The sequence below is a fragment of the Vombatus ursinus genome, unplaced genomic scaffold (genome assembly GCF_900497805.2).
Source record: "Vombatus ursinus unplaced genomic scaffold, bare-nosed wombat genome assembly UNPS02014799.1, whole genome shotgun sequence".
Classification (NCBI taxonomy): Eukaryota; Metazoa; Chordata; class Mammalia; order Diprotodontia; family Vombatidae; genus Vombatus; species Vombatus ursinus.
Genome location: NW_020954577.1, coordinates 15,828,717 through 15,856,317, shown reverse-complemented (window position 1 = coordinate 15,856,317; position 27,601 = coordinate 15,828,717). Strand labels below are relative to the sequence as shown.

Below are 27,601 nucleotides of genomic sequence, written 5' to 3'. Positions count from 1 at the left end.
TCTATCTATCTATCTATCTATCTATCTATCTATCTATCTATCTATCTATCTACATATATATATTTTTCCCTCCAACTACACTAATACTGACTAAGGACTCATGAGTTACAAATATCATCTTTCCATACAGAATGTAAACAGTTCAAATGTAATAAGTCTCTTATGATTTCTCTTTCCTGTTTACATCTTCATGTTTCTCTTGAATCTTTTATCTGAAAGTCAAATTTTCTACTCAGCTCTGGTCTTTTCATCAAGAATGCTTGGAAGTCCTCTATTTCACTAAATGTCCATTTTTTTTCCCCTGAAGGATTATATTCAGTTTTGCTGGGTAGGTGATTCTTGGTTGTAATCCTATCTCCTTTGCCTTCCAGAATATTATGTTCCAAGCTCTGTGGTCCCTTAATATAGAAGCTGCTTAATCTTGGGTTATCCTGATTGTGTATCCACAATACTGGAATAGTTCCTTTCTGGCTGCTTATAATATTTTCTCCTTGACCTGGGAATTCTGGAATTTGGCTACAATATTCCTAGGAGATTTCCTTTGGGGATCTCTTTCAGGAGGTGATCAGTGGATTCTTTCAATTTCTATTTTGCCCTCTGGTTCTAAAATATCAGGGCAGCTTTCCTTGATAATTTTTTGAAAGATGATATCTAGGCTCTTTTTTGGATCATGGCTTTCAGACAGTCCAATAGTTTTTTAAATTCTCTCTCCTGGATCAGTTGTTTTTCCAATGAGATATTTCATTTTTTTCATTCCTTTGAATTTGTTTTACCGTATCTTGATTTCTCATAAAGTCACTAGCTTCCAATTGTTCCATTCTAATTTAAAGGAAGTAGCTTCTTCAGTAAGCATTTGGACTTCCTTTTCCATTTGGACAATTCTGCTTTTGAAGGCATTCTTCTCCTCATTGGCTTTTTGGACCTCTTTTGCCATTTGGGTTAGGCTATTTTTTAAGGTGTATTTTGTTCAGTAATTTTTTGGGTTTCCTTTAACAAGCAGTTGACTTTTTTTTTATAATTTTCTTGAATCACTCAGTTTTTCCTCTACTTCTCTTACTTGCTTCTCAAAATCCTTTTTAAGCTCTTCCATGGCCTGGGACTGATTCATTTCTTGGGGGCTTTGGATGTAGGAATTGTGACTTTGTTGTCTTCTGGTTGTATGTTTTGATCTTTTTTGTTACCAAAGTAAGATTCTACGGTCTGACTCTTTTTGTGCTACTTGCTCATGATCCCAGCCAATTGCTTGAGTTTTAAACTCTTTGTTAAGGTAGCGGTCTGCTTCCAGTGTGGAGAATGTACTGTGCCAAGCTTTGAGGATTTTGTGCAGCTGTTTTCAGAGATACTTCTAGGATCCTGTAAATTTTTAGTTCTTCCAAGGTGGTATGATAAGGGGCAAAGTATTTACTCTTTTCCTGGCCTGTGCTCTGTTCTATGAGTGACCACAAGCACTCTTTTCTGTCTTGGAACTGTGAGAAGGATTTCCTCTCCACTGCCACTATGAGCTCCACCACACCAGCTCTCCTTCTTATCCCAGGACCACCACCCAGAACTGTGACCCAGATCCAAGCACATGCAAAACAAGAGAATACTGCACCAGCACCGAGATCCCTGCAATTTCCCTCTGATCAGTCACTCTATTCCCCCTCAGTCTGTAGGCCTGAAGCTCTGGAGGCAGCCACTGCCCCAGGGCCACACTCAGTGACTGGGGTTGAGAGAGTGCTTCTCTCTCTCCCCACAGACACAGACTTTTCCTACTGACCTTCTAAGTTGTCTTTGGCATTCATGGGTTGAGAAGTCTGGAAACCACTATAGCTGTCCATGATTCAATCCCCTGCTTCAGGTTCGCTGAGGCCTGCACCCATGCCAAACAGCATTCCTCTCCCAGCCCAGCATGATATACCTTTCCAATCAACCATCCAGGTTGTCTTGGGCTGGAAATTTGTTTAACTCTTTCTTTTTGTGGGTTCTGCCACTTTAGAATTTGTTTAGAGTCATTTTTACAAGTATTTGGAAGAGTTTGGGGGAGAGTTAAAGCAAGTCACTGTTTTTACTCTGCCATCTTGGCTCCCCCATGGGGTTCTGTTGGCGAAGGTACTGGAGTGGTTTGCCATTTCATTCCTCAGTGGGCCCCTCTTTTACAGAGAGGAACTGAGACAAATAGGCATTAAGTGACTTGCCCACAGTCACTCGGCTAGTAAATGTCTAAAGCTAGATTTGAACTCAGATCTTCTTGACTCCAGGCCCAGTGCTCTATTCGTTGTACCACCTAGCTGACCATACCAAAAAAAAAAAGTTGTTGTTATTTAATAGTGTCCATCTTTTCATGAATATAGGAGAGATTTGCCATTTCCTTCACCAGTGGACTAAGGCAAACGATGGTTAAGTGAATTGCCCAGGGTTACACAGCTAGTGAGTGTTTAAGGCCAGATTTGAACTTAGGTCTTCCTGACTCCAGGTCCAATACCCTCTCCATTGAGCCACCTAGCAGCCTATTAGGGAAATTAAAATCCACCTTGTTTTGTTTCTTTGCCAGACTACCACTTGTGTGGTCTATTGTAGAATGTAACTCATTTAAAACTTTAATGGTGATTGAAGAATGGAAAGAAGAGAAGGGAATGAACATTTATTTTTTTTCTTTTTTTAACTTTATTAATTTATGTTGATTTCTCAACAATCACTTCCAAAAGCTTTTGAGTTTTAAATTTTTTCTTCCCTTCCCTCCCTACCTCCCTCCCCAAGACAGTGGGCAGTCTGATATAGGCTATACATATACATTCCTATTAAGCACATTGTCATATTAGTGAAGTTGTAAGTAAGAATGACAACCAATAGGAGGAACCACTAGAAAGAGGAAACAAAGCACAACAGAAGAAAAAAAACAGCAAATAGTAAGCTTTGATCTGCATTCAAACTCCATAGTTCTTTCTCTGGATGTGGATGGCATTCTTCATCATGAGGCCTTTGGAGATGTCTTAGATCCTTGGATTGCTGAGAAGAGTTAAGTCTATCAATATTAGTCATTGCACAACATGGCTATTACTGTGTACAATGTTCTCCTGGTTCTGCTCACTTCATTCAGCATCAGTCCATATAAGTCTTTCCAGATTTTTCTGAAGTCTGCCTGCTCATTATTTCTTATAGCACAATAGTATTCCATTACATTCATATACCACAATTTGTTCAGCCATTCCCCAATTGATGGGCACCCTCTCAATTTCTAATTCTTTGCCACCCCCAAAAGAGTTGCTACAAATATTTTTGTACATATGGGTCCTTTTCCTATTTGTATGATCTCTTTGGGATATAGTCCTAGAAGTGCGATTGCTGGGTCAAGGGGTATGCACATTTTTATAGCCCTTTGGGCATAGTTCCAAATTGTTTTCCAAAATGGTTGGATCATTTATAACTACACTAATAATGCATTAGTGTTCCAATTTTCCCACATCTTCTCCAACATTTATCATTTTCCTGTTATGTCATGTTGGCCAATATGATAGGTGTGACGTGATACCTCAAATAAAGTCAAAATGGGTTCATGATTTAGATATAAAAGCTGGTATTGTAAGCAAACTGGGAGAGCAAGGAATAGTTTACCTATCAGATTTATGGAGAACAGAAAAATTCATGACCAAACAGGAGAGAGAGAAATGCAAAATGGATAACTTTGATTACATTACATTGAAAACTTTTTGCACAAAGCCAATGCAACTAAGATTAGAAGGAAAGTAGAAAATTGGGAAAGAATTTTTATAACCAGTCTCTATGATAAGGGCCTCATTTCTAAAATACATAGAGAATTAAGTCAAATTTATAAGAATACAAGTCATTCACCAATTGATAAATGGTCAAAGGATATGAACAGGCAGTTCTCAGATGAAGAAATTAAAACTATCTATAGTCATATGAAAAAATGCTCTAAATCACAATTGATTAGAGAAATGGGAATGAACATTTATGTAGCACCTATTATGTTCAGGCACTGTGCTAAGCATTTTATAAATGTCATCTCATTTTATCCTCACAGCCCACAGAGGTAGGTGCTGTTATTAGCTCCATTTTACAATGGAGGAAACTGAGGCAAACCACACAGCTAGTACATGTTTGAGACTGGATTTGAACTAAGATTTTTGTGACTCCAGGTCCAGAACTCTATCCACTGTGCCAGCTAGCTGCCTCTGCAGTTAGAAGGCAGGCATGGTGTGCAGTGGCCCAGGTTTGCTTAATTGCTAGCCAATGGCTTGTTTTTTTTTTTTAATTTGTCAAGATGGGGGGCGGATGCCTTAAAGACCCTCACCATAGTACATGAAAAGAATCTATGTTCTCCTTCTACTCCCAAAGAGATCCACAGAGGTTTTGTTAAATTTTTATTTTTTTTCTTTTTCCTTTTTTTAATATGACAAGAGATATGAGGATGGAATTGCTAAGGATTTAAAGGCATGATCATACACAGGCCTACAGGGACTTCTTTTGCCCAGACATATCGAATTTTTAAGTACTATAAGCAATGTGAGTTTAGCTACATGTTTATTTATCCACCAAGCTACAAGTTCTTTAAGTCCCAAGGATGAGCAATAGAACCTTCACTCCCAATAACGCTGCAGTAACAAAGTGAGATTTGCTTTGAAACTTTTGTCTGCCCTGAATCTCTATGTTCTCCTGGAATAATCATAATGTACTGGGTTGTAGAGAGAAGTGTTGACTGGAGTCCTGTAGCTTCTCGTTTATCAAAGGGGTAGAGGGAGGGGTAAAGCAACACCAATGCCAGGAAAACAACGGGTGGTAAAACCAATACCTTTGGACAGCATGGCATTGTCTAAAGGCTCAAGACCCTTTGAAGGAGTCTAACCCACACATCACAGATCTCATTTTATACTTGTTAAGTCATTTATGATTTTTTTGGTGGGGGGAGGGCAGACAGTGTTGGGAAGGGTCATGGTCAGACCTAACCTTAAGAACATTTTGCTAAAATAATGAGTATAGCCAGGGAGTAAGAAGACAGTATTAACAGTGAATGTGTTGTGGGGGACCATACACACAGAGATCCAGAAATGGGACAGGACTTTGGGAGAAGGGATGAAGTGACATGGAAATACATCAAAGGAGAAAGTAGATGTAGGGAAGTCATACTGTGACTGAGGTGTCAACAGACACAGGTTTAATGTGCTCAGAAGTTAATTTAACATAACTGAATACTGAAACTATAGTGGTTCAAAAAAGGATGGGGACAATCCCTGGTATCCACACAGGAGCCTTTGACTCTGAAAGTCATGATGGGGGGAAAGAAGCTATTAATCATCTAATTAATTTCTTTTCTGATTTACTAAGTAAATCATCAAGTCATCTGCAAATAGTACTAATGTTGTCTCCTTGTGCCCAGTAGTAAGGCATTAAAATTTTTCTCTCTTATCTTATTTATATACTTCAAATTTTTAGTACTAATTGAAATAATAGTGGAGGAGAGAGGCATCTATCATGTATTCCTATGGTTATTAGCTCATAGTTTTTTTTGTTTGTTTTTTGTTTTTTTTCTCCCCACAAATAGACATAGATACAGATAATTACATATACATATAGAAAAGATTTTATTTTTAAAAGTATTTCCAAGACTCTACTTTTCAATTTTTTTAATGAGTACTATAATTTTTATATCATTATATTAGTTTTCTGGATTATAGGATTATTTATGCTATTTTCCTTATATTGAACTATCTTTGCCTCCCTAGGACCAATCAGCAGTTTGGTAGACTACCTTCTTCTTAGTTACTGTTAATATTACACGTGTTTGTGTATTGAGGGGGCAGGGCAGTGTAGAAGAGATATTAATTGTTCTTTAAACATCTCGTAGAATTACCTCTGAATTCATCTGGATTGAGGGTTTCTTTCCTCCTTTTGATAAATCATTTTGCTTATTGCATATCTCTTTTTGAAATAGGGTTAATTTATCAATTTTAAAAATTTGTATATACTTGACCATTTATTTTCTCTGAATTCTCAGTTTTGGTTTCCATATAAATTTGGATGTTAGTATCTGAAAATTATTTGTCTATTTTCCATACATTTTTGCATTTTTATTGTCATTCTTTTTAACATAATAATTATTTCTATTTTTTTCTGTGCCTGACTCATTCAGGTTCTTTTTACTCAGTCTCCTTTTTGTCTATATCTTTTGCTTATGTTTCTAGTATAATGCTTCTGAGCCAAAAAAATCCTCAATGTCTGGAACAGATATCTCCTGCTTACCTTGGAACTGACTTTCCACTTGGGACTCAAGGCTGTCAGATCGACAGAGTGCAGTTGTTCTCCTCAGTTTCCCTTTTTCAATTCCAGAGCCTGAAGATGCTCATTTGGAATTTAAAAACCAACATCTTCTAGGAGAGAACACGCCCTGGAACAGCCTCCATTCCTAGGGCAGTACTCTACTTCCCAGGGCTCATGCTCAGTAACCCTCAGAGCTTTTCAATCCACGTAGGACCTCCCTTGGCTACAAGCTACAAGTTGGCCCCTGCTGTACTCCTGTCCAGGCATAAGCACTAACAGCATGAGCCCTTTAAGGTTTGAAAAGTGCTTTGCAAATGCTAGCTCATTTATTCCTGACTACAACCCTAGGAAAGAGGTCCCACAATTATCCTCACTTTACACACACTTGGATGCTGATGTGGCTCTGTACTTACTTTTCTTGGGTCTATTTACCTGCCTATTTTCTTATTTGAGATGGGGGGGAGGGTGGTATGGGCCTCCTGGAGAGATCTGCTAACTGTTAAATTGGTGAATTAATTATTACATACAGAAATGTATATGAAATGGAAAGTAATATATCATCCTAATAAAGAATTTATTTTCTAATGAGGGACATAGATTAGATGGATAGATAGATAGATAGATAGACAGATATGATAATGTATAGGTTTAGATGGAATAAACATAAACATAATTATAGGGTAACTATGTAGGGGGAACTAGCATTTGGAGGATATTGAGAGCCACATTAAATGGGCAATCTTTATTGAATCCAGCTTGCAGAACACTCACACTTTGGTTTAGCATTTCTAGTTAACATTGGGCTTTTAACATCAACCATTATTATTATTTTTAATATTAGATTATCACCTTAATTTCACAGTAGTTTAAACAAAAAAAAGCTTCCCTCTGGCATCTCAGCCATCACAGGTGAGAAGAAGAACTTTCTGATCATAAATTATTTTTTCTTTGATAGTTGCACTCTCCCTTTGAAGACATGGCCGATTGATCATTTATTCCAAGGTGCCTTGTTGCCTAAGCAACTCCCAAGTCCCATGACTTGTTTATCATTCCACATAAAAACAGCTTGAAAGTATGTAAAGGTTGAGGAGGAATCAAGAGCCTCTGAAAGGTCACTCTGTCTGTTTTTTGGTCTCCAGGGAGATTCAGATCAAACCCACCAGAGACCTATCTCAAGATGGATTCTACTTATTCAATAACATTGTAAATAAACTTTGAGGAATCAGGACCCTTGCTGTCACTAAATAGGAATACTTGAAACACACAGGCTCATCCACTCATTCACTAACCAAGACAGGCTTTGAGACCTTTGCCCTTGAATAAAGGAGAACATGGATTTTGAGCTGTAGGAGACCCTGGAGGTCATTGAGTTTAACATCTTCCATTTCACAGATGAGGAGACTGATGACCAGAAGAGGAGAAGTGACTTTCCTCGAGCTATGTAGCTAGTGACTGGCCTGATATCAGCACTCTATCCATGTGACCGGACTGTCTCTCTGTGATTCCAGTCCTCCCAGGGAGGTGGGCCAGCTCTTTCTTTGGCCAGCCCACTCAGTTCGAAGCTGGCAGAACAAAAAGGGGATGTGATCTACTCAAGGCCAAGGATGGAACAGGGGAAAGCCACCTTCCAGGGGTGAAGTAATGCCTGGGTAGGTTTCGCTCTGCTCCAACCATTAGACTGGGAGCTTCTCAAGGCTGGGACTGTCTTTTGCCTTTGTTTGTATCCCCAAAGCTTAGCACTGTGCCTTACCTTAATAAATATTATTGACTGACCAACCCACAGCCTTCTGTCCCATCATTTCAACTCTAGGAGCCTCAATATGGAATAGAATTCTTCCCCTAGGATGTACTAACTGGGTGACTTTGGGGAAATCACTGACTCTTCTGAGTCATTCTTCTCATTTGTAAAATAGGGAAAATAATATATTTATTACTGACTTAAGATCTGTGACAGCAAAGGATTATGTAAACTTGATGGTGATATCCAAATATGAGTGGCTATTGGTATTTTGATGAAATGTTGGAATATAAATCCATGTAGTTATTTACACACATGTGTATATGTACAAATCTATGTATATACATAAATTTATATTGTTGTTCAGTCATTTTTCGATCGTATCCAACTCTTTGTGACCCTATTTGGGGTTATCTTGGCAAAGATCTTGGCATGATTTACCATTTCCTTCCCCAACTCATTTTACAGATGAGGAAACTGAGTCAGACACAAGGTTAAGTGACTTGTCCAGGGGCACACAGCTAGTAAGTGTCTGCACCAGGAAGATGTCTTCCTGACTCTAGAACCAGGGCTCTATCCACTGTACCATCTAGCTATCCATAAATTTATGTATATACAAAATCATTCACATATACAAATATACATTTCTAAAGCAAAAAACACCTTTGATAACCTTAATTCACCACTGTAGAAGTGAGGGACCTAAGAGTTAGTCATCTATATGGTACAGTACTTAGAATGCTGGACCTCAATAAGATCTAAGTTCAAATACTACATCAAACACTGCTAGTGTATGATCCTGGGCAAGTCATTAACTCTCTATGCCTCAGTTCCTTCATCTGCAAAAAGGAGAGGATAAACAACTATCTTTTAGAGTGGTGATGAGGATGTAGTCATAAAGTGCTTAGCCAATCTTAAAATGTTATATAAATGTTAGTTAACATTATTATTAAAACTACTGTGTCCATTTTCAAATTTACCCCCATGCCCAGTGTTTGGACAATGAGAAAAGCTAAGATGGATCAGGGTCATTACAATACAGAGACGCTAATACAACAAGTCAAGCTTATACCTGAGGCAGCAGTAGGGAAAACAAGTCTTGAGATGCCAGTATCCCTTATAGCAGCCTAGATAGAATGTCAGGTTGTTGAGACCTGGGCCTATTTCCTGTCTAGCTTTGTATGCCCACACCCAGCAGAGTGCCTGGCATATAATAAAGAGCACTTAGTACGTGTTGATTGGCTGACTATGCCTCACTGAATTCAATTTAGCTCGATTGAACGAGCTCTTTAACAAATGATTCTTATGTGTAAGGCCCTGAGAACACAAAAAATGACCGAATGAATGAATGAATGCAGAGAATTTATGAAGTATTCACTATGCATTAAGACCTGGGGATGCGAAAGCAACATCTCGACCTCAGAGGACTTGCATTCTGATAGGGGCAGACAATTGTCATGGGTAGTAGTGGCCAAGAACAGATGGCTTGATCTGAGCAGTCACAGAAGTGGTGGCAATAGCCAGAGCAGAGTTGATTCCTAGGCCCTTTCCAGAAGCAGTCAGAATTTTGATTTTTTTCTTATTCCCAGAATAAGAGCCTGGAGTGTATGGCTGGATGGAATGTGAAGGCCAGCTGTGTGGTCTGGTGTGGCCTGAATAAGGTCGGTTGTCAGTGACTCACTCACCACACAGGACAGCATAGACTCAAAGTATATGGTCCAAAGCTGAGCAGAGGGAGGGAGTAGTATTATCTATTATGATAATATATTCATATTAGAAAATCCAGGAAGCAAACAAAGGATACACGGTGGAGAATGTGTTTGACTTCTTTGATAATCACTCAATATAGTAAACAATATGGTCAAGGGAAAAGAACATTGATCTGGTAGGTGGAGGTTCTGGCCTGGTCTCTGCCTTTCACTAGCTAGCCTTGGTTGGGCCTGTTCTGCTGAGCAGAGAGGCTTTAGTTTGCAGGCTGGTAGGACGAGACCAGCACTAGAGGCCAAGGCCTGTTAAGATGCAAAGTCGTGTGTCATTTGGATGGAGGGGGGTCATAAGAGAAAGTCATGTCCGCCATTCTTTCCTTTTGGCACCACGGGCACCAACTCCAGTTGGTGCTGCACAAAACAAAGACATACAAAAGGTAATCTTTGGTCTAAAGGAATGTATATTGTACTGGGGAATATAAGATGATACAAGATCCTTTGAGCCTACTGACAGCACAAACAAGGAGGAAGTTCAGAGAAGGCTTCCTGTAGGAGGGGCTCTGCAAAGCCAAAAAACTGTTAATTATATGAGGCCAAGGAAAGGAGGGAGCACATTTCAAGTGCAAAGGTACGGAGGTGGGAATAACAAATCAGGGAACAGGTAGCAGTACATTCTAGCCCGCAGAGTGTGTGTGGCAAGGGCAATGATGTGAAAGAATTTAGGGAAGATATTTTGAAGCAAATTGTGGGAAACTTTAAATGCCAAGTTAAAAGATTAATTTTGTCTGTGTGTTATTATTAGAAATCTGTCATTGTAGATCTATATTTATTTTATGTATATTTGATCCCAGAGGCAATAGAAAGCTGGTGAGAATTCTTGAGCTTGGTAGTGACATGCTAAGACCTGTGTTTTAGGAGTGTTTTCCTGATGAGTATCAATAGCAACAATTATCAATCATTTATAAGGTACCTACTATGTACATCAAGCCCAAGACATGGCCTTAAATATTTAGTGACTGAGTGAATCATTCTGCTCAATATTGGAAACAGAAATACAAAGAATTTGAAAAATCCTTCCTGGGCTGTATGCAAGATGGGCTGGAGCAAAAAGATACTACAAGCTCAATTAGGAGGTTGATAGTGCCATCCTGGAAAAAGGCGGTGAGCACTTGTACTGGGCTGGGAGTGGCCCCAGTGGTCTGGGAGGAAGATTGGGCTGGAAATAGAAATTGCAATCATGTTTTGTGGCCATCCTGACATGACAAGAACACAGCAGGATTGGAAGTTACTGAGTCAGACAGGATAAGCATCAGTTCCTTAAATCTGAACCCAAATTGTCTTCATGTGATTTCCATCACTCACCTCGTGAGGGTAGACTGCAGGCAACAGGCCATCCTCCCACTGCCCGCCTCCTTTTCTTTGACACGTGCTTTAGTTCTCCAGAGAAAAGCACTCAGGTTGGGTTGGAGGGACTGTTTGAGGCCTCAGGATCAAGACCCACCAGAAAACGCTTTCTTGGTGTGAACATGGTCATAGGGAAAAGGAGGAAGCACATGTAGGAGATGCTACTTATCCATTTATTTAGGGAAAAAAAAAAAAGAATGATGTGTGTGTGCTTTTTTAAATAAGAGAATTATATTATCACTCTAGCTCATTCCATGTGACTTACCCAGGACATATATACTTGGAAGGCAGATTGTCTGAGTGCAGTGGATAAGTTGTAGTCCTCAGAGCTGTGGTGTGTCTGGTGTGCCGCCCACATGATGTTGACCTCTGTGAGACATACAAGGTGGGAGAGCCATGAGAAGGAGAACACCAGGGAAGGAAAGAAGTCCCTGCCACTCCCATTGTGCATACCCAGCATTCATGAGGAAGGAAGAGAAACCCTAACTGTCTGTGCCAAACTAAGTCAATGGGAGGATTACTCAATCAAACAAATAAAGCATGCGTGGTAGGCAAAGAGGAAGAGGAGAAGAAGGAAAAGAAGAAAAGGGAAATGAGGAGTTCATCACGGGACCCTAGAGGGTTGCTCCCTGCCCTTGTTTTACTAACTGTCTATGCATGGTTATGAGCTCCCAAATGGCAAGGACTGTTTTCCTTTAGCAGTAGTGGCGGCGGTGGTGGTGGTGGTGGTGGTAGTAGTAGTAGTAATAGTAGTAGTGGTGGTGATGGTGGTAGTGGTGGTGGTGGTGTATTAGTAGCAGAAACAATAGCAACAATAATACCAGTAGTAGCCATAGTAGGGGGTAGTAGTAGTGGTGGTGGAAGTGGTACTATTAGGAGTAGCAGTAGTATTAAAAGTAGTAATAATAATAATACTAGTGGCAGCACCCACAGAAGTAGAGGCTTAGGAGGAGGAGGGGGAGGAGTGATAGTAGCACTAGTGCTACAAGCAGTAGTCTTTGTTGAGTATGGTCCTAGGATCATAGGATCAGAGATTCACAGATGCTAGGTGATTTACATGTTCATTTTGCAGATGAGGAATCCAAGGCAAAGGCACGAAGAAGCACCCACAGAGAACAGGGTCCAGGCAGAGAATCTGATCTAAGTGTCTGGGTGTAAGGAGGCACACAACGTCAATTGTACTCTCAGGGTACCAGCGCTTATCCAGGGATACCCAGGGGTTAGCCCTAGCCTATTTTAATCACCCTCTATGATGTTTGTGAACTCTTTGTAGGAAAGGGCACTTCATTTTTGTCTATACTTGTACTCCAGCTTCCTGCATGATGCCTATCACCTGATAGACACTTAAATGCTTGTTGGGTTGAACTGAGATGGAAGCTTCCTGTCTGGTGCCTCCTGGGTTGCTCACACCTCGAGATTTAGAGATGATCCAATGATACTCTGGTCAGGGAATAGATGAATCGTGGCGATTCTTTCAGGGACAAACAGAATTCTACTAGCGGAGCTCCCAAGTCGTATGATTGCAAAGACTTTAAATGATAACTTTCTTTAAGGAATTATAACTAAGGATATATATGCATACACACACATATATACATATACATATGTATATACACATGCGTTTATATATGTGTCTATAAGCATATATATGCCTATATATACATACATATATACATATATATACACATACATGCACCATATGTAGACACATACACACACGCATTACCCATAGCTTACCATAATATTAAAGCAGGGCGAATGCCATCCATCCTCTACCCACATCCCTCCATACCACTTTTTTTCCCCTTCAAACATAAGAAGAAGCATGGACATTCTTTCATTTTCATCTGAAGGTTATGAGATGGAGTTTTAATTTCATTTGGGGTTTTCAAAGTTGCAGTAGGTGGAGTTCCCTTCTTAAAACCCATTGTATCTGCCAAGAAAACATTTTCAATGGAAGTTCCACAAAGGAGAACATATCCACATTCTGCATGCTGAGTATTCTTTCCTTCCTGCCATGAAGGAAGACCAAAGCCCCACTCCCCACTCCCGGCTCTACATGTCACAGAGTGGTGTTTAAGTGTTTAAGTTGTTCAAAATCCAGAAAGATGAAGAAAAAAAAGCCACATGGAGATGGTGATTATTTCTGTGCCAGCAGAGAGCCAATCATTTAGGCATGACTGCTCAGGAATGGAGATTTGGCACTGAGAGCAAGAAAAAGGCTGGGTGGTCTTTGGAGCTGGGGAATACAGGGACTCCATTGCCACAGCAGGGCATTGTGATTTGCTACACATTTCTGTGTAAACCATGACCCGGTTCATATTCCACAAACCGAGGTGGCTTTCTTCGCCCTTTGGGGGTGGGGTGAGGGGAATTCTGGAGGTAGGAGGCTGTCAAGTGGAAATGCAAAGGTCAATTGTTATTCAGTCATGTCTGACTCTCCGTGACCCCTTTTGGGGTTTTCCCGACAAAGCTACTGGAGCGATTTGCCATTTCCTTGTCCAGCTCATTTTGCAGATGAGGAAACTGAGGCAAACAGAGTTAAGTGACTTCCCCAGGGTCTCACAGTTAGTAAGTGTCTGAGGCTGGATTTGAACTCAGGAAGATGAGTCCTCCTGGTGCTTTATCCACTGCACAAAGCGCAGCTAGGGTCTGAGAGGAAGGGTTTAGTTAACTGACAATGTAGATGGGGTGGCTGATGGAGACCCAGAAGACTGTGTTCATCTGCTCACATTCAAGTTCAATGTTATCTATGCTTTGTTTGGGTAAGGGGACAATATTGACATAAAGTCTTTACTTATTTGTGATAACTGGGGTGCCCAGTAGTTGGTAGATAATGCAGCCCTCTCCAGCCATAGCAGGTATTTGAGTAAAACTGTCAAAGAAATTGTTCACGCACAAATGAGAGGTGACCTCAGTGTCTCTGCATTGATATTCATCATTTCTGACCTGGCCTAGAAATGAAACCTTAGGAATGGTGGGAATTATCAATACAGAGGGGAAAAAATGGAAACTTAAAAGGAATGGCCTAATCATTCAGTGGGGTAGCTGCGTGGCACCATAGCGCACAGAGTGCCAGGCCTGAAGTCAGGAAGACTCAACTCCCTAAATTCAAATCTGATTTTGAACACCAATTAGATGTGTGATTCTAGGCAAGTCACCTAATTTTGTTTGCCTCGGTTTCCTCATCTGTATAATGAGCTGGAGAAGGAAATGGCAAACCACTCCAGTATCTTTGTCAAGAAAACCCCAGATGGGGTGATGAAGAGTCGGTCATGATTAAAACCACTGATTGACAGCTACAATGCCTCCATGGAAGCTAACGATTCCAAGAAGGATGGACAGGGGAAAAGGATTTTCCACATATGGGGACAACGAATGCAAAGCCCTGGAGATTAGATTAGATCTGAGAAAGCCGTGATTGAAGGCTTACTATAACCCTGCTGTTCTGTGAACAGCTATATAAACCAAAAAGACAGTCCCCACCCTCAAGGAACTTACATTCCAATGGGAAAAGACAACGCATAAAAAATGAGTAGAAGAAGGTAGTCCAAAGGGGGAGGAGATGAGCCAGGTTAGAAGTGAGCATGCCTGGCACGAAGACATCTTCAAATGAAAGATCTGAAGAGGAATTCAACAACTGAAGAACAAGTCTGTGAAAGAGAAGACATTACCAGCATGAGGACTCCATTGGAAGGTGAGGTGGAGAAAGAGATTTTATGGATTTAAATGTCAAACAGAGTCATTTATATCAGATCCTAGAGATAATGAAGAGGTACTGGAGTTTATCAATTAGGTCTTGCCTTTGGTAAAAGGGGAACATTGCCATCAGTGTGGAAGGCAGATTGGAATGGGAGATATTTGAGGCAGGAAGGCCTACTCAAAGGCTATTGAAATAGCCAAAGGTAGTAAAGGCCTTCAATCCAATTGACCCATGTGAACAGAGCCAAAGGGACACGTGCAAAAGATGTTGTAGAGGTAAAAATGCGTAGATTTAGCAAATGATTTGCTATATGGAGTAAGTAAGAGGAAATGAAGTTGACATAAATTTTGCAGAATTCGATTAGCAAAATGGTGGTGCTCTCCACAGTAATGAAGAAATTGGAAAGAAGCAAGCCTGATGGGATGGCACATAATGAATTCTGTTCAGAATGTTCAGGTCTCTGAGATACTTACAGGACGTCGGCTTCAAGATGCTAGATTTGGAGAACAGCTGGTAGGTGAATCTGTATCATAGAAGGAAATGATGTGTGGTCATTCTGGAAAGATTCAGATGCCTTATGATTTCAACTCAGGAAGAAAAAGATACTTTGACAGTGAAGTACCTGAGTCAAGAAAACCCAGACTCTATGTGCACTGAGAGAGTGTGCAGCACCGAGATCTGGTGCTATCCTTTCAGGGCGCTGTGTTCTGTGCTGGGCATCCGTTTTAGGAAGAATCTTAATAAGCCAGAGAAAGTCCAGGGGAGAGAAACCAGATTGTGTCAGGGCCTTGCGTTCAAGATAAAAGAGGATTAGTTAAAGTAACTGGGAATGTTTATCCTGGCCTAGAGAAGACTGGGGAGGGGCTGGGAGGAGAGAGGAAAGCTGTCTTCATGCATTTGAATGGCTATCCCAAAGAACTGCATTAGGCTTGTGCTGCTTGGCCCCAGAGGGCAAAAGCCTGAAGCTGGAAGCTGGAAAGAGAAAAGCTAGGCTTTCTATTAAGTGAAAAGGTCACTAGTCAGTCAGTCAGGAGGTAGAAGTCTTCAATTTAAGCAAAGCTGGGTGAACAATTCTTGGTCAAGATGCGGAGGAATCTGGGGTGAACACGGCAGCCTCTGAGGCCCCTTTGAAAATGTGAGCTTCTCTGCTGAAATTCTACAAATTCTCTGAGATTAACTATGGCTGGTCCTGGGGCTTTTTTTTTTTCCCTTTGGCTTTTCAACCTTCCTGTAGTGTAGATCATTAACCTCTTCCAATAAGTGCCCTTCCCTCCTCCTCCTCGCCTTCTAGACCCTTCATCATACTACCCCCTTTCCCTGACATTACAAATAGAAGCCTTTGAAAAATATGAAGCCCTTTGGGATTTATTTATTTGTTAATGCTATTTTAATGCAGCCAAGCTAACGCACTCACTAGGGGATGGGTTGTTCAGGTGAGTTTCAATCGCAGGCTAATGACCTATGGGTGCCCAACTTCCTCATGACCTCCACAGAAGCTCAGTGAGGGAACAAAGAATCTGAAGAGGTGGAGGTTAAAAACCTGTCTCTTTGGTTGTTTTAAAAGCATTTACTTCCGATCACAAACTGTGTGTAACACAAGCCCTCACCCAATGAAGCCCAGCTGTGCAAACAGGGGACTGTAACTGGATCTGACTGCTTCACCTCGGTCATTTTTTTTTTTCAGTATTGGGAAAGGTTCAAGCGGGACCCTGTAATTTTTTTTAAGTCTGTGTTCATGTTAGGTAGAGTCAGATGGTTTTCAGGAAGAATCTCCAAAAATGGGTTTTAAAAGTGAATGGTAGACTCCTGTGGCTCCTTCATGAATACAATCAGGAGAAGCTCGAGACTGCCCCCAAGAACGTACCACGAAGCCCCAATGGGAACAATATGTAAGAGATGAAAGGACTATTATCACTCCAAGAAAGAAATTCTATATGTTAAAAAAAAAGATTTAAGAAAAAAACCCAGAAATTACTTTGTAAAATGAATGCTGCTTTACCTATAGGAAATGAGGGGGGCTTAAGGTTTACAAGAATGAACAATGGTCAGAATCTTGAATGGAAAATTAAAATGATCTTGGGTAAGAAGTATGTGCTTAAGTGCCACCTGCCAAAAAAAAAAGGAAATTTTATCCACAAATTATCACCACAATTGAACTGTTTGGCGAGACCAAGAATATCCAAGCATGTGTTCATCTATCCCCACTCTATTCCCTCTGCCCTCTGAACCTAAGTTCATTATGGGCGGGTGCTACCTTGCTTTTGTCTTGTTATCCCAGCACCAGGCGGAGGGTTTGACCTATATGGTAGGTGCTTAAAGAATACTAGTTGATTGATTGGTCCAAGTTGGTGTTTAGTGAATCGTTGTTATCATCTTGCTGCTGGATGGCAGATCCCATTGGTGTGAGACAGGATGAGGTGAGATGGGATGGGGTATTGTAAACTAACTAGAGACTCTGAACCCAGTGGATTAGACTGTTTAATTTAATCTAAAGCCAGCTATCTTTAAGCCTTTAAACCTTCTCATTCAGGGAAATTGACACGTATTCATTTAAAGCTGGAATAAATACAATTTTGCTTTTCATTCATTCATCCCACAAATTCTTATGATTTGCCTACTAAAGTCCAAGAGGTATCAAGTAGTCAGCATGTAATTTTTTGCAGACATTTTACCAGGGTGATCAGTGCTTATAAATTAGTCTAAATGTGAGAGGACAGATATAGAAAACTAGAGACAAAGAGAGAGAAAGAATTGTAAAGAGATAAAGACATAAAAATGGAGTGATTCACTCTGTAACCTCCAACATGTTTGTTGTAATTCTAGATGAAGAGAAAGTCTTTATTTTTTTCTGCTGACAGTATATTAATATTTGATTTCTGAAATAAGATGACATCTTTCACCGGTATTAATTATCCAGGTCAACTGTTTTAGGTAGTCACCTCCTTATATTGAGAAATCCCTTGTTCTTCTCCATGAGATCCTCCTTTAGAATAAGATCCATGTTTTGCCTTACAGATGTCTGATGCATTGAAATGAATGAAGCTGCCAAAGGGACAGGACCACATGTTGCTCTTGCAATCATAGATCCAATGTCTATGAATCCACCTCATGGCTTAGAACCCCTCTCTGCATCATTGCCAGAGGGGACCCAGATGAGGATGATCTGCCAATGATTCTTTTCTCATCTAGGTCTTCAAGATGTTAATAGAATCACAAAATGTTGGAGTGGAAGGGACTTTAGAAACAGCAGTCATTCTAAGCCCTGTAGCGGACTGGGGAATAAACAAAACACTAGGAAAGAAGGAGGGAGGAAAGAAACAAGCATTTATTAAGCATCTCCTCCATGTCTGGCACTGTGCTAAGAGCTTTACAAATATCATCTCATCTGATCCTCACAACAACCCTGGAAATCAGGGGATAATTTTACTCCTATTCTATGGTCAAGGAAACTGAGGCAGGAAAAAGTCCAAGTGTCTTTTCCAGGGTCTCCCAGTTACTAGTATCTGAGGCTAGATTTGAACGCAAACCTTCCTAATCCCAGAGCCAGTGTTTTATCTGTTGTACTGCTCTCCTACCTCTGAAGAACACTTATTGGCCCTGCTAAAGTTATGGTGGGCTCTTCTCTTCAGATGATCAATATTTATTAAGCCCTACTATGTACCAGGCACTGTGCTAAGCACTGCAAATACAAAAGAAGAAAAAGACAGTCACTGCCCTCAAGGAGCTTACAATCCAATGGAGGAGATAACATGCAAACAAATGAACACAAAGGAAACTATATACAATTTAAATAGGAGATAATGAACCGAGGGAAGCCACTGAATTGAGAGGAAATGGGGAAGGCTTCTTGTAGAAGGTGGGATGTTAGCTGAGACTTGAAGGAAGCCAGGGAAGACAGTACTCAGAGCAGGAAAAGGAAAGCCTTCCTGGCATGGGAGACAGCCAGGAAAAAAAATGTCCAGATGAGGAAGTGGACTTCAGAAAAACCTGAAAAGACCTGTATGGACTGATGCTGAGTGAAGTGAGCAGAACCAGGAGAATGTTGTACACAGTAACAGCCATATCGTACAATGACTGACTTTGATAGACTTAGCCCTTCTCAGGAATACAAGGATGTAAGACATCTCCAAAAGTCTCATGGTAGAAAATGCTATCCACTTCCAAAAAAGAACTATGTTTGAAGGCAGATCAAAGCATACTATTTGCTCTTTTTTTCTTCTTCTGTTTTGTTTTGTTTCTTCTTTCTTGTGGTTCCTCCTATTGATTCTAATTTTTTACAACATGACTAATGTGAAAATATATTTAATAGGAATGTATATGTAGAGCTTGTATCAGATTGCACACCATCTTGGAGAGGGAGGTGGGGAGGGAGGGAGAGAAAATTTAAAATTCAAAAGCTTATGGAAGTGATTGTTGAAAACTAAAAATAAATAAATTATTTTTTTTTAAAATGCCCAGAGCAGAGAGATGGAGTGTCAGGTTCATGGAATAGCCAGAATGCCAAAGTCAGGAAATTGAAGGCTACTTGTTGAGAAGGGGGAGTGCGGTATAAAAAGACTGGGAAGGCAGGAGGGGGCCAGGCTATGAAGGGCTTTGAATGCCAAAAAGAACGTTTTCCTCTTGGAGGCAATGCAGAACTAATAGAGTTTATTGAATATCTATTCCATAAACACTGAACATTTATTGACATAATCAGACCTGCATTTTAGAAGAATCACTTTAGTGGCTGAATGGAGGATGGATTGGAGTGGGGAGAGCCTTGTGGCAGGCAGACCCACCTGCACTATTACAATAGTCCAGGCATGAGGTGATGAGGGTCTGCACCAGGGTGGGGACTATGTCAGAAGAGAGAAGGGGACATATTAGCACGAAATCGCAAAGGTACAATGGACGGGCCTTGACACCATCTTGGATGAGGGGGAGAGGTGTGGGGTGTAAGAAAGTTAGGAGTCCAGGATAACCCCTATGTTGTGAGCCTGGGAAATTGGAAGGATGGTGGTACCCTTGACAGTAATGGAGAAGGTAGAAGGCAGGGAGGGTTTAGGGGGAAAGATAATGAGCTCTGTTTTGGACATGTTGAATTAAGCAGAGACCTCGGCATCTTGCTTGCTGGTCCCATATCCATGACTGTATCTCTCTCTAATATCTGCCTGGGTTAATGGACACATTCAAAGACTTGGCCTTCAATAATCTATCCCTTCACCTGTTTGCTGGAGACCTTACCCTGCTAGCAAGATGGGCTTGCTATGGAAGAATTCTGTACCAGTCTATGTGATGGATACTTCCTCGCACCCACTGTGACGTTCTGAGACTCTTGATTGTCCTGGATCACAAAGTGGACCCTACTAAAGGCAGGTGCTCCAAAAGACTTTGGGACCTACACGTCAGAGTGGGGAAGCTGAGTAGTGTCTTTACAAACAGCTTGAAGAGAAATTGAACCATCTGAAACATCAAAAACCCAGTTCTGCCAAGGATCTGGCTGAGTGGGTTGGTCTTTCCTGGCATCTTCCTTTTTCTGAAGGATGAGTGATGGGAGAGCCAACCCTACCTGCTGACAACATGGACTTCCCCATCTCAGCACGGTTGTTCTCCCTCGATATCACCATTCTGTCATGCAAGAGACAGAACCCTATGACGTCCTGCACATGCATGAACAGAATGATGGAAATTCTTGGCCCTTATCGAGGTAGGAGGTGCCAATGACATGAGAAACTCAAAAAATCCCCCCCTCCCCTGCCCCAGCTTAGTCATGCATGACTAGTGAGTGAGCCAGAGAAGTTAATGGAGCTGAACTGAACAGACTAAGATTAGTAACAGACCCAAGCTATCAAAAAGCTGCCTAATTGGACCATTCTGTCCTCTGTGGATGACACTAGATATGTCCTCATTCCTTTGCCTGTTGTCTGCTCATTGAATGAATGAACCATGTCATCAATATTATCATCACTGTATCAGAGGCTTCCTGCAGTGGTTACCCAGAGATGGCACCTCCAGCTCCTTTGCTCTTCTACCTGTCTACTTAGAGCTTCCAACCCTGATCCCTGACAACTGCTGAATGATGCCAATTCCTCCAGAAAAAAAGTGAATTCTTTGGCCAAGCTGGAGGACTTGTGTTCGACACATTTCACAAACATCCCCAGCAACAGACACTGGGGTGGGGGATCAATCATCGGAAGAGTTCATCACATTTTCCCCTTTTCATCTCCATGTTTGGTGACAAGCAAACACTAAATCATCTCTCCAGAGAAGCAAACTAAAACATGTCTCCACCCTCCTTGAGCTCTCTTGACTCCCCAGCCATCTCCCCTCTGACTGTGAGCATTGCTTCTGGAGATGCAGACCCCAAAACACAACCTTTTAACTTGGGCAGCAGAGGCATATCTGGACATATCATCTGGGCCATTCAGGGTCCCCCTCCTTTTTTGCCAAGGTGATTTTTTTTTTATTTTTTTATTAATTTATTTTTAGTTTTCAACAATCACTTCCATACGCTTTTGAGTTTTAAATTTTTCTCCCCTTTCTCCCTTCCTCTCACCCCAAGACAGCATGCAATCTGATATAGGCTCTACATATACATTCCTATTAAACATATTTTCACATTAGTCATGTTTTAAGGAAGAACTGGAACCAAGAGGAGGAACCACAAGAAAGAGGAAACAAAACAAAACAGAAGAAAAAAAAAGCAAATGGTCTGGTTGATCTGCATCAAACTCCATAGTTCTTTCTGTGGTTGTGGATGGTATTTTCCATCATGAGACCTTTGGAGATGTCCTTGCATTGCTGAGAAGGGCTAAGTCTATCAATGTTAGTCATCACACAGTGTGGCTTTACTGTGTGCAACGTTCTCTTGGTTCTGTTCACTTCAGTATCAGTCCATACAAGTCTTTCCAGGTTTTTCTGAAGTCTGCCTGCTCAGCATTTATTATAGCACGATAGTAGTCCATTACATTCATATACCACAACTTGTTCAGCCATTCCCCTGACTGATGGGCATCCTCTCAATTTCCAATTCTTTACCATCACAGAAAGAGCTGCTATATAGATATAGATATAGATATAGATATAGATATAGATATAGATATAGATATAGATATAGATATAGATATATAGATATTTTTGTACATGTGGGTCTTTTTCCCATTCGTATGATCTCTTTGGGATACAGCCCTAGAAGTACTATTGCTGGGTCAAAGGGTATGAACATTTTTATAGCCCTTTGGACATAGTTCCAAATTGTTCTCCAAAATTGTTGAATCATTTCACAACTCCACCAACAATGCATTAGTGTTCCAATTTTCCCACGTCTTCTGCAGAATTTATCATTTTCCCGTTTTGTCCAGAGACCCCTTTCTAAATAGGAAGAGGAAGGCCAAGCATAGTTTGACACCTGAGAAATTCTGCTTAGTGGCCTGACATCACCATCACCATCATTATTCTCAGCAGCAGCTGCTGCCACATTGGTAACATTCCTATAGTGCTTTGAGGTTTGCAAAGCCTTTGATGTTCATTATCTCACTTGATTGTCACAACAACCCTGGCATGTAGGTGTTATTATTTATCATCTCTTTTGTAGATGAGGCAACTGAGGCAGACAGAGGTTAAATGATTTAGGCAGGGTCACACAGCTTATAAATGTCCAAGGCAGGATTCAAACTCAGTTTTTCTTGACTACAAGTCTAATGCTCTATCAACTGGGCTACCTAGCTGCTTAAAAACTTTTATTTAGCAGCTACTATGTGTCAGATACCATGCTCACCAGCAAGGGTACAAAGACAAATGTGTGTGTGTGTGTATGAGTATCTGTGTGTATATATGTTTGTACATAAATGAGTATGTGTGTATATATGTGTGTATAAGTATAGTGTATGTATACATATATGTATGTGTGTATGTGTGTATATGTGCATATGTGTGTATACATAAGTGTGTATGTGTGTATATATGTGTGCATGTGTATAAGTCTACGTATATGTATACATATATGTGTGTATATATGAATGTATATATGTGTGCACATAAGTGTACATATGTGTGTATAAGTATAAGTATATGTACACACACATGTATGTGCATATATGTGTATGTGCATGTACACACGTGTGCATATGTGTATGTACATATATGCATGCATGCATGTGTGCATGTATGTGTGTATATATGTGTATGTGTGTGTACATAAATGTGCCTGTGTGTCGATATGTGTGTATATGGATAAGCATACATATATGTATACATGTGTGTGTGTATCCCTTGATAATGTTCGGGAGTTTCCATTCTTTGGCCATCATAGGGACGAGCCTGAGCCATGGCGTGGGGTCATGCCGACACATCCAGGATCTGTCATGATGTCAAGGCTTGCCCAGGGCTGGTACCTCACCATCTGCCTGAGCTATAATGTAGATGTTCACCATGGTTTGCACCACTTACTCTTGACCTTGAAATCAACATTAGCATTTTCTTTTTTTTTTCTTGTTTGTTTGTTTTTGTTTTTTTTTGTTTTTTTGGCTAGGCAATGGGGTTAAGTGACTTGCCCAGGATCACACAGCTAGTAAGTGTTATGTGTCTGAGGCTGAATTTGAATTCAGGTCCTCCTGAATCCAGGGCCAGTGCTCTATCCACTGCACCACCTAGCTGCCCCTACATTAGCATTTTCTACTGGAAAGAATGAGACAATTCACTTGCCTATGGCTCTGCTCATACCCCCTTGGGACTTCTAAGGCCACAACTTCCAACTTTGGACACTACTTCCCCATATGTGTTGGAGCTCTTTGAGGGCAAAGTCTATCTCACTCTTGTCCTTGTGTCTCCAGGGCCAAGCATGATACCTGGAATACAACAGGCACTTAACAAGTGTTGGTTAAATGAAATGCCTACACTGGGAATTGGTAGGCAATGTTTAGGAGTCATGGTGTTGCCTTACTGAGCTCTATTGGCCACACTACTGCTGCTGGAGAATACTGGAGGATGACTAGTTCAAAGGGACCTCCAAGTTCATCTTGTGTGCACTCTTCATCTAGCCAGAAATAATAACCACATGGTATTAACTGGTCTCTGGAATCCAGACCTTGGTCCTGGTGCCACGGTGCCCACGTGTCAAGATCATTCACAGAACGTTGTCTGTGTCCCCAGCCATGGGACACAACACTCACGTCTTGCTGTCTGCTCTGCAGCTGCACCCTCTTTTGCGTGGGGCCGTCTTCAGTTACAGTGGGAGTACCTTTAGATTAGCAACTGTCTACTTTTCCAGCCAGGGGGTGCCACAGGTCCCAGCACTGGAGGCAGAAAGACCTGAGCTCAAATCTGGACTCAGATATTTACTAATTGTGTGACCCTGGGCAAGTCATAACCTCCTTCATTCTGTTTCCTTATCTGTAAAATGGCAGTAATAATAGCACTTACTTCTCACTGTTGTTGTGAGGATCAAATGAGATAATATATGTAAAGTGCTTAGCACAGTGCCTGACACATAGTAGGTACTCAAAAATGCTCATTTCCTCCCTGAGACATTAATTAGGTTATTATTATTTACATGGGCAGTTCGGTAGCTCAGTGGATAGAGTACTGGGCTTGGTTTAGGGAGGTCCAGAGTTCAAATCCAGTCTTAGACACTTACTAGCTATATGATCCTGGGCAAGTCACTTCATTTCTGTTTGCCTGTTTCCTTATCTGTAAAATGGAGATAATGACAGGACCTACTTCTCTACATCTAACTGGAGGTCGTATGGGTTTGACTGGCTTTCCCTACCACCCTATTGATTCCCACTAAACTTGTGGTCTGCTTTAAAAAATATTTTTTTTCAGACAAAGTGCCTGGCTAGCCTGCCCCAATCATAAACTTTGCAAAGTATTTTTTTAAAACCCACGGGAAAGACTTTATGTTTATCCCTATAAAACTTCATCTCATCCAATACAGGCCAAAACTGCTACCTAGCCAAAGCCTTTTTGAATCCTGCCTTTATCATCTGGGGGATTAGCTCCCTGAACTCCCTATCCCCTTTCCATACACACGCACAGCTTGGTTTCTCTTACACTTCTAGGACTAAGACTTTGGGCAAGAAATGGCATTTCTCTATACCTTGGTTTCCACATCTGTAAAACTGGGATAAAGGGAGCACTTGAGGACTCCTTGGTGAGTGACTGTTGGCTGAGGATCCCTGCCCTCTAATGAAGACAAATGACTGCATCGTGGCACTTTGGGCACTGGCAGCTTTTATTAATTTAAAATAAGGCTTTCAAGATTTGCAGGGATGCTCCAAGCAGATATTAAATATTAATGCGGCCAGCATTCTGGTAGCATGGCAAGGTTTCACCTTAAGTCTGTTCACTCATTTGATTCTCAGAACAAACCTGGAGGCTGTTACTGGAGATCTTCAAGATAGTTTACAAAGGAGTAAACTGAGCCTGGTCAGTGACTTGCTCAAGTACACTCGCTCTTGAAGTACATTTTGTACCCACATTTTCTTGTCTCCAAGGTCAATAATAAAAAAAAATTATTAAGTACCTGCCGTGTGCCAGGCTGTATGCTAAATGCTAAGGCTACAAAAAAGGCAAAAGACGGTCCCCGTCCTCAAGGAGCTTACCATCTGCAGCAGCGTATCCATTGCACCGTGCTCTTTCCTGTCCTAAGTACAAATGTCTAGAATATCAAATGAGAAGGGAATGCAGGAATTATTCATGCAAGCTCCTCCCCCTACAAGTAAGGAAACGGAGTCCCTGAGTCCATGCTGTTATACCATCTCTCTCAGATGCTAGTCTTTGGCAGAGCCGGGATTAGAACCCAGGTCTCCTGACCCACAGTCTGTGAGTCCCAGCTTTGTGGAAGCAGAGTGGTAAGCACACTGACCTGGGAGCCCCAGTAACAGGGCCAAAGACTGCCACTGATGCTTACCAGGTACCCACATGACCTTGGGCATCTTGACTAAAAAATCTCGGGCCTCTGTTTCTTACACTCTACAAGGATGAGAATGGGCTTCTGGCCTTCTCGGAGTCTTTCTGTCCAAAGTTTATGATCCATGCTCTACTAACCTCACAGCTTCTATAATGCATGTAGATTAAAAACAAGAAAAAATCCATTTTCTTGTTTCCAAAATGGACATCACTAACAAGCAAAGTGATCTGACTCTCACAAGTAGGAGGAAGAACCTTTGGGACAAGAGTGGCCCCTATGCCAAGAAGATTTGCATTGATTGGCAGGCCCTCCTCCGGTATCTGTGAAGCAAGCTCGTGGGGAGACGGCAGGAACTTCTGCCGCGTTGTGTTTGGAACAAGGGTTCAGTTCATTTGTCTCCCTCACTTCCAAAAGCCAAGAACAAATAGCCTCCAAAGGATGAGAAGGGATCCACAGAAGGAAATCCCCAGGCAAGCAGAACGATGAGGAAATGATCAGAGGGAGGGGGAGGACAGAAACCACCATGCCAATGGCCATGGACAAGGTGGGGGCCGTCTGCCTGTCTTTATTCTTCCCTTATGGAGCCCAGTTGAGTGGAGTCCAATTATCCTGTAAATAACAAACAGAACTTCCTAGGATGTATCCTGGACTTCAGTTCATTCATAGCTTTCTGAAAGACAATGATAGCTTAAGGATAGTCTTACCACTTGACCCTGTACTTAGAAAACAAGCTTTCTTGCTTCCAGCCAAGGAGTCTAAGGTTCACATCAAGTATTTCAGTCCCCAATGAATTTGTCAGTCAGCAAATGACGAGAAGGAAGAAAAGGAGCTGAGATGGATGGGGTGTCCCCAAATGCTAATCTTTGCATATCATATATGTCCCGCTCTGGAGCAAAGCCCTGATTTCTCTGCCCTAGTAGTGGCTTTGCTTATGATATTTCTGTTGGGTACTTTGAAGAATTTTGGGTTTAGATTCTCATTATTTATTTCCAAAGTTATCCATTTCTAAATTTCCAATTCAATTCTCCAGACCCCTTCTTCTGCTTTGCAATGTGCTGCTCCTGAAGAGAGAAGAATTAAGAATTGTGCCCATTGGGTGGGGAGCCTGTAACTACAATTATAGGAAAAGTGAATCCTGTACCTCCCCAGTCTTTGGCATGTTGAGGCTAAGGCAGTGGGTGATTATCTGCGGGATAATACTCACAGATCACATTTTCTGAACTTGAAGCCTACCCCAGACTTAGCTCGACTTTGGATTTGGGGGAACTGTCAAGTCCTCCAAGATTCTTTCCGCAATCTCTATGCCACCATGCTGGTCACTCTCCGCACCCACTCCAGCTCTGAGAATGGTCATCAAAGCCAATCTACTCTTCCCTGGGAGGATGGATCAGCTAATTACTCTATGGCTCAATAGGCTATGACTCCCCAGTGGGTTTCATTATCTTCACTTAGTAAAATGGAAGCTCCTTGAGGCCACGGTCTAAGTGCTCACATTTCTTTCCCCAGCAGTTATCACAAGACCTGGCACATGGTACTACTAAATTACACACACACACACACACACACACACACACACACACACACACTTATATATATATATATATATTTCCAGACACACTTATACTATAATACACACACCCACATATATATGTATAGTTATTGTTCAGTCATTTTTCAGTCCTGTCTGACTCTTCATTAACCCATTGGGGGTTTTCTAGGCAAAGTTACTAGAGTGGTTTGCCAGTTCCTTCTCTAGCTTAATTTACAGATGAGAAAACTGAGGCAAACAGGGTGAAGGTCACACAGCTAGTAAGTATCTAAGGCCAGATTTGAAATCAAGTCTTTCTGACTCCAGGCATAGATAGATAGATAGATAGATAGATAGATAGATAGATAGATAGATA

General features: G+C 41.2%; 1 protein-coding gene across 1 annotated transcript in view; it reads right to left on the bottom strand.

Moving 5' to 3' along the window:
• Positions 1–27,601, bottom strand: part of AGMO (alkylglycerol monooxygenase) — a 362,895-nt gene that overhangs the window by 209,675 nt on the left and 125,619 nt on the right. The window contains exon 4 of the mRNA XM_027872515.1: positions 11,372–11,475. Coding sequence (XP_027728316.1) covers positions 11,372–11,475 — 104 coding nt within the window. The remainder of the gene's footprint in view (positions 1–11,371; positions 11,476–27,601) is intronic.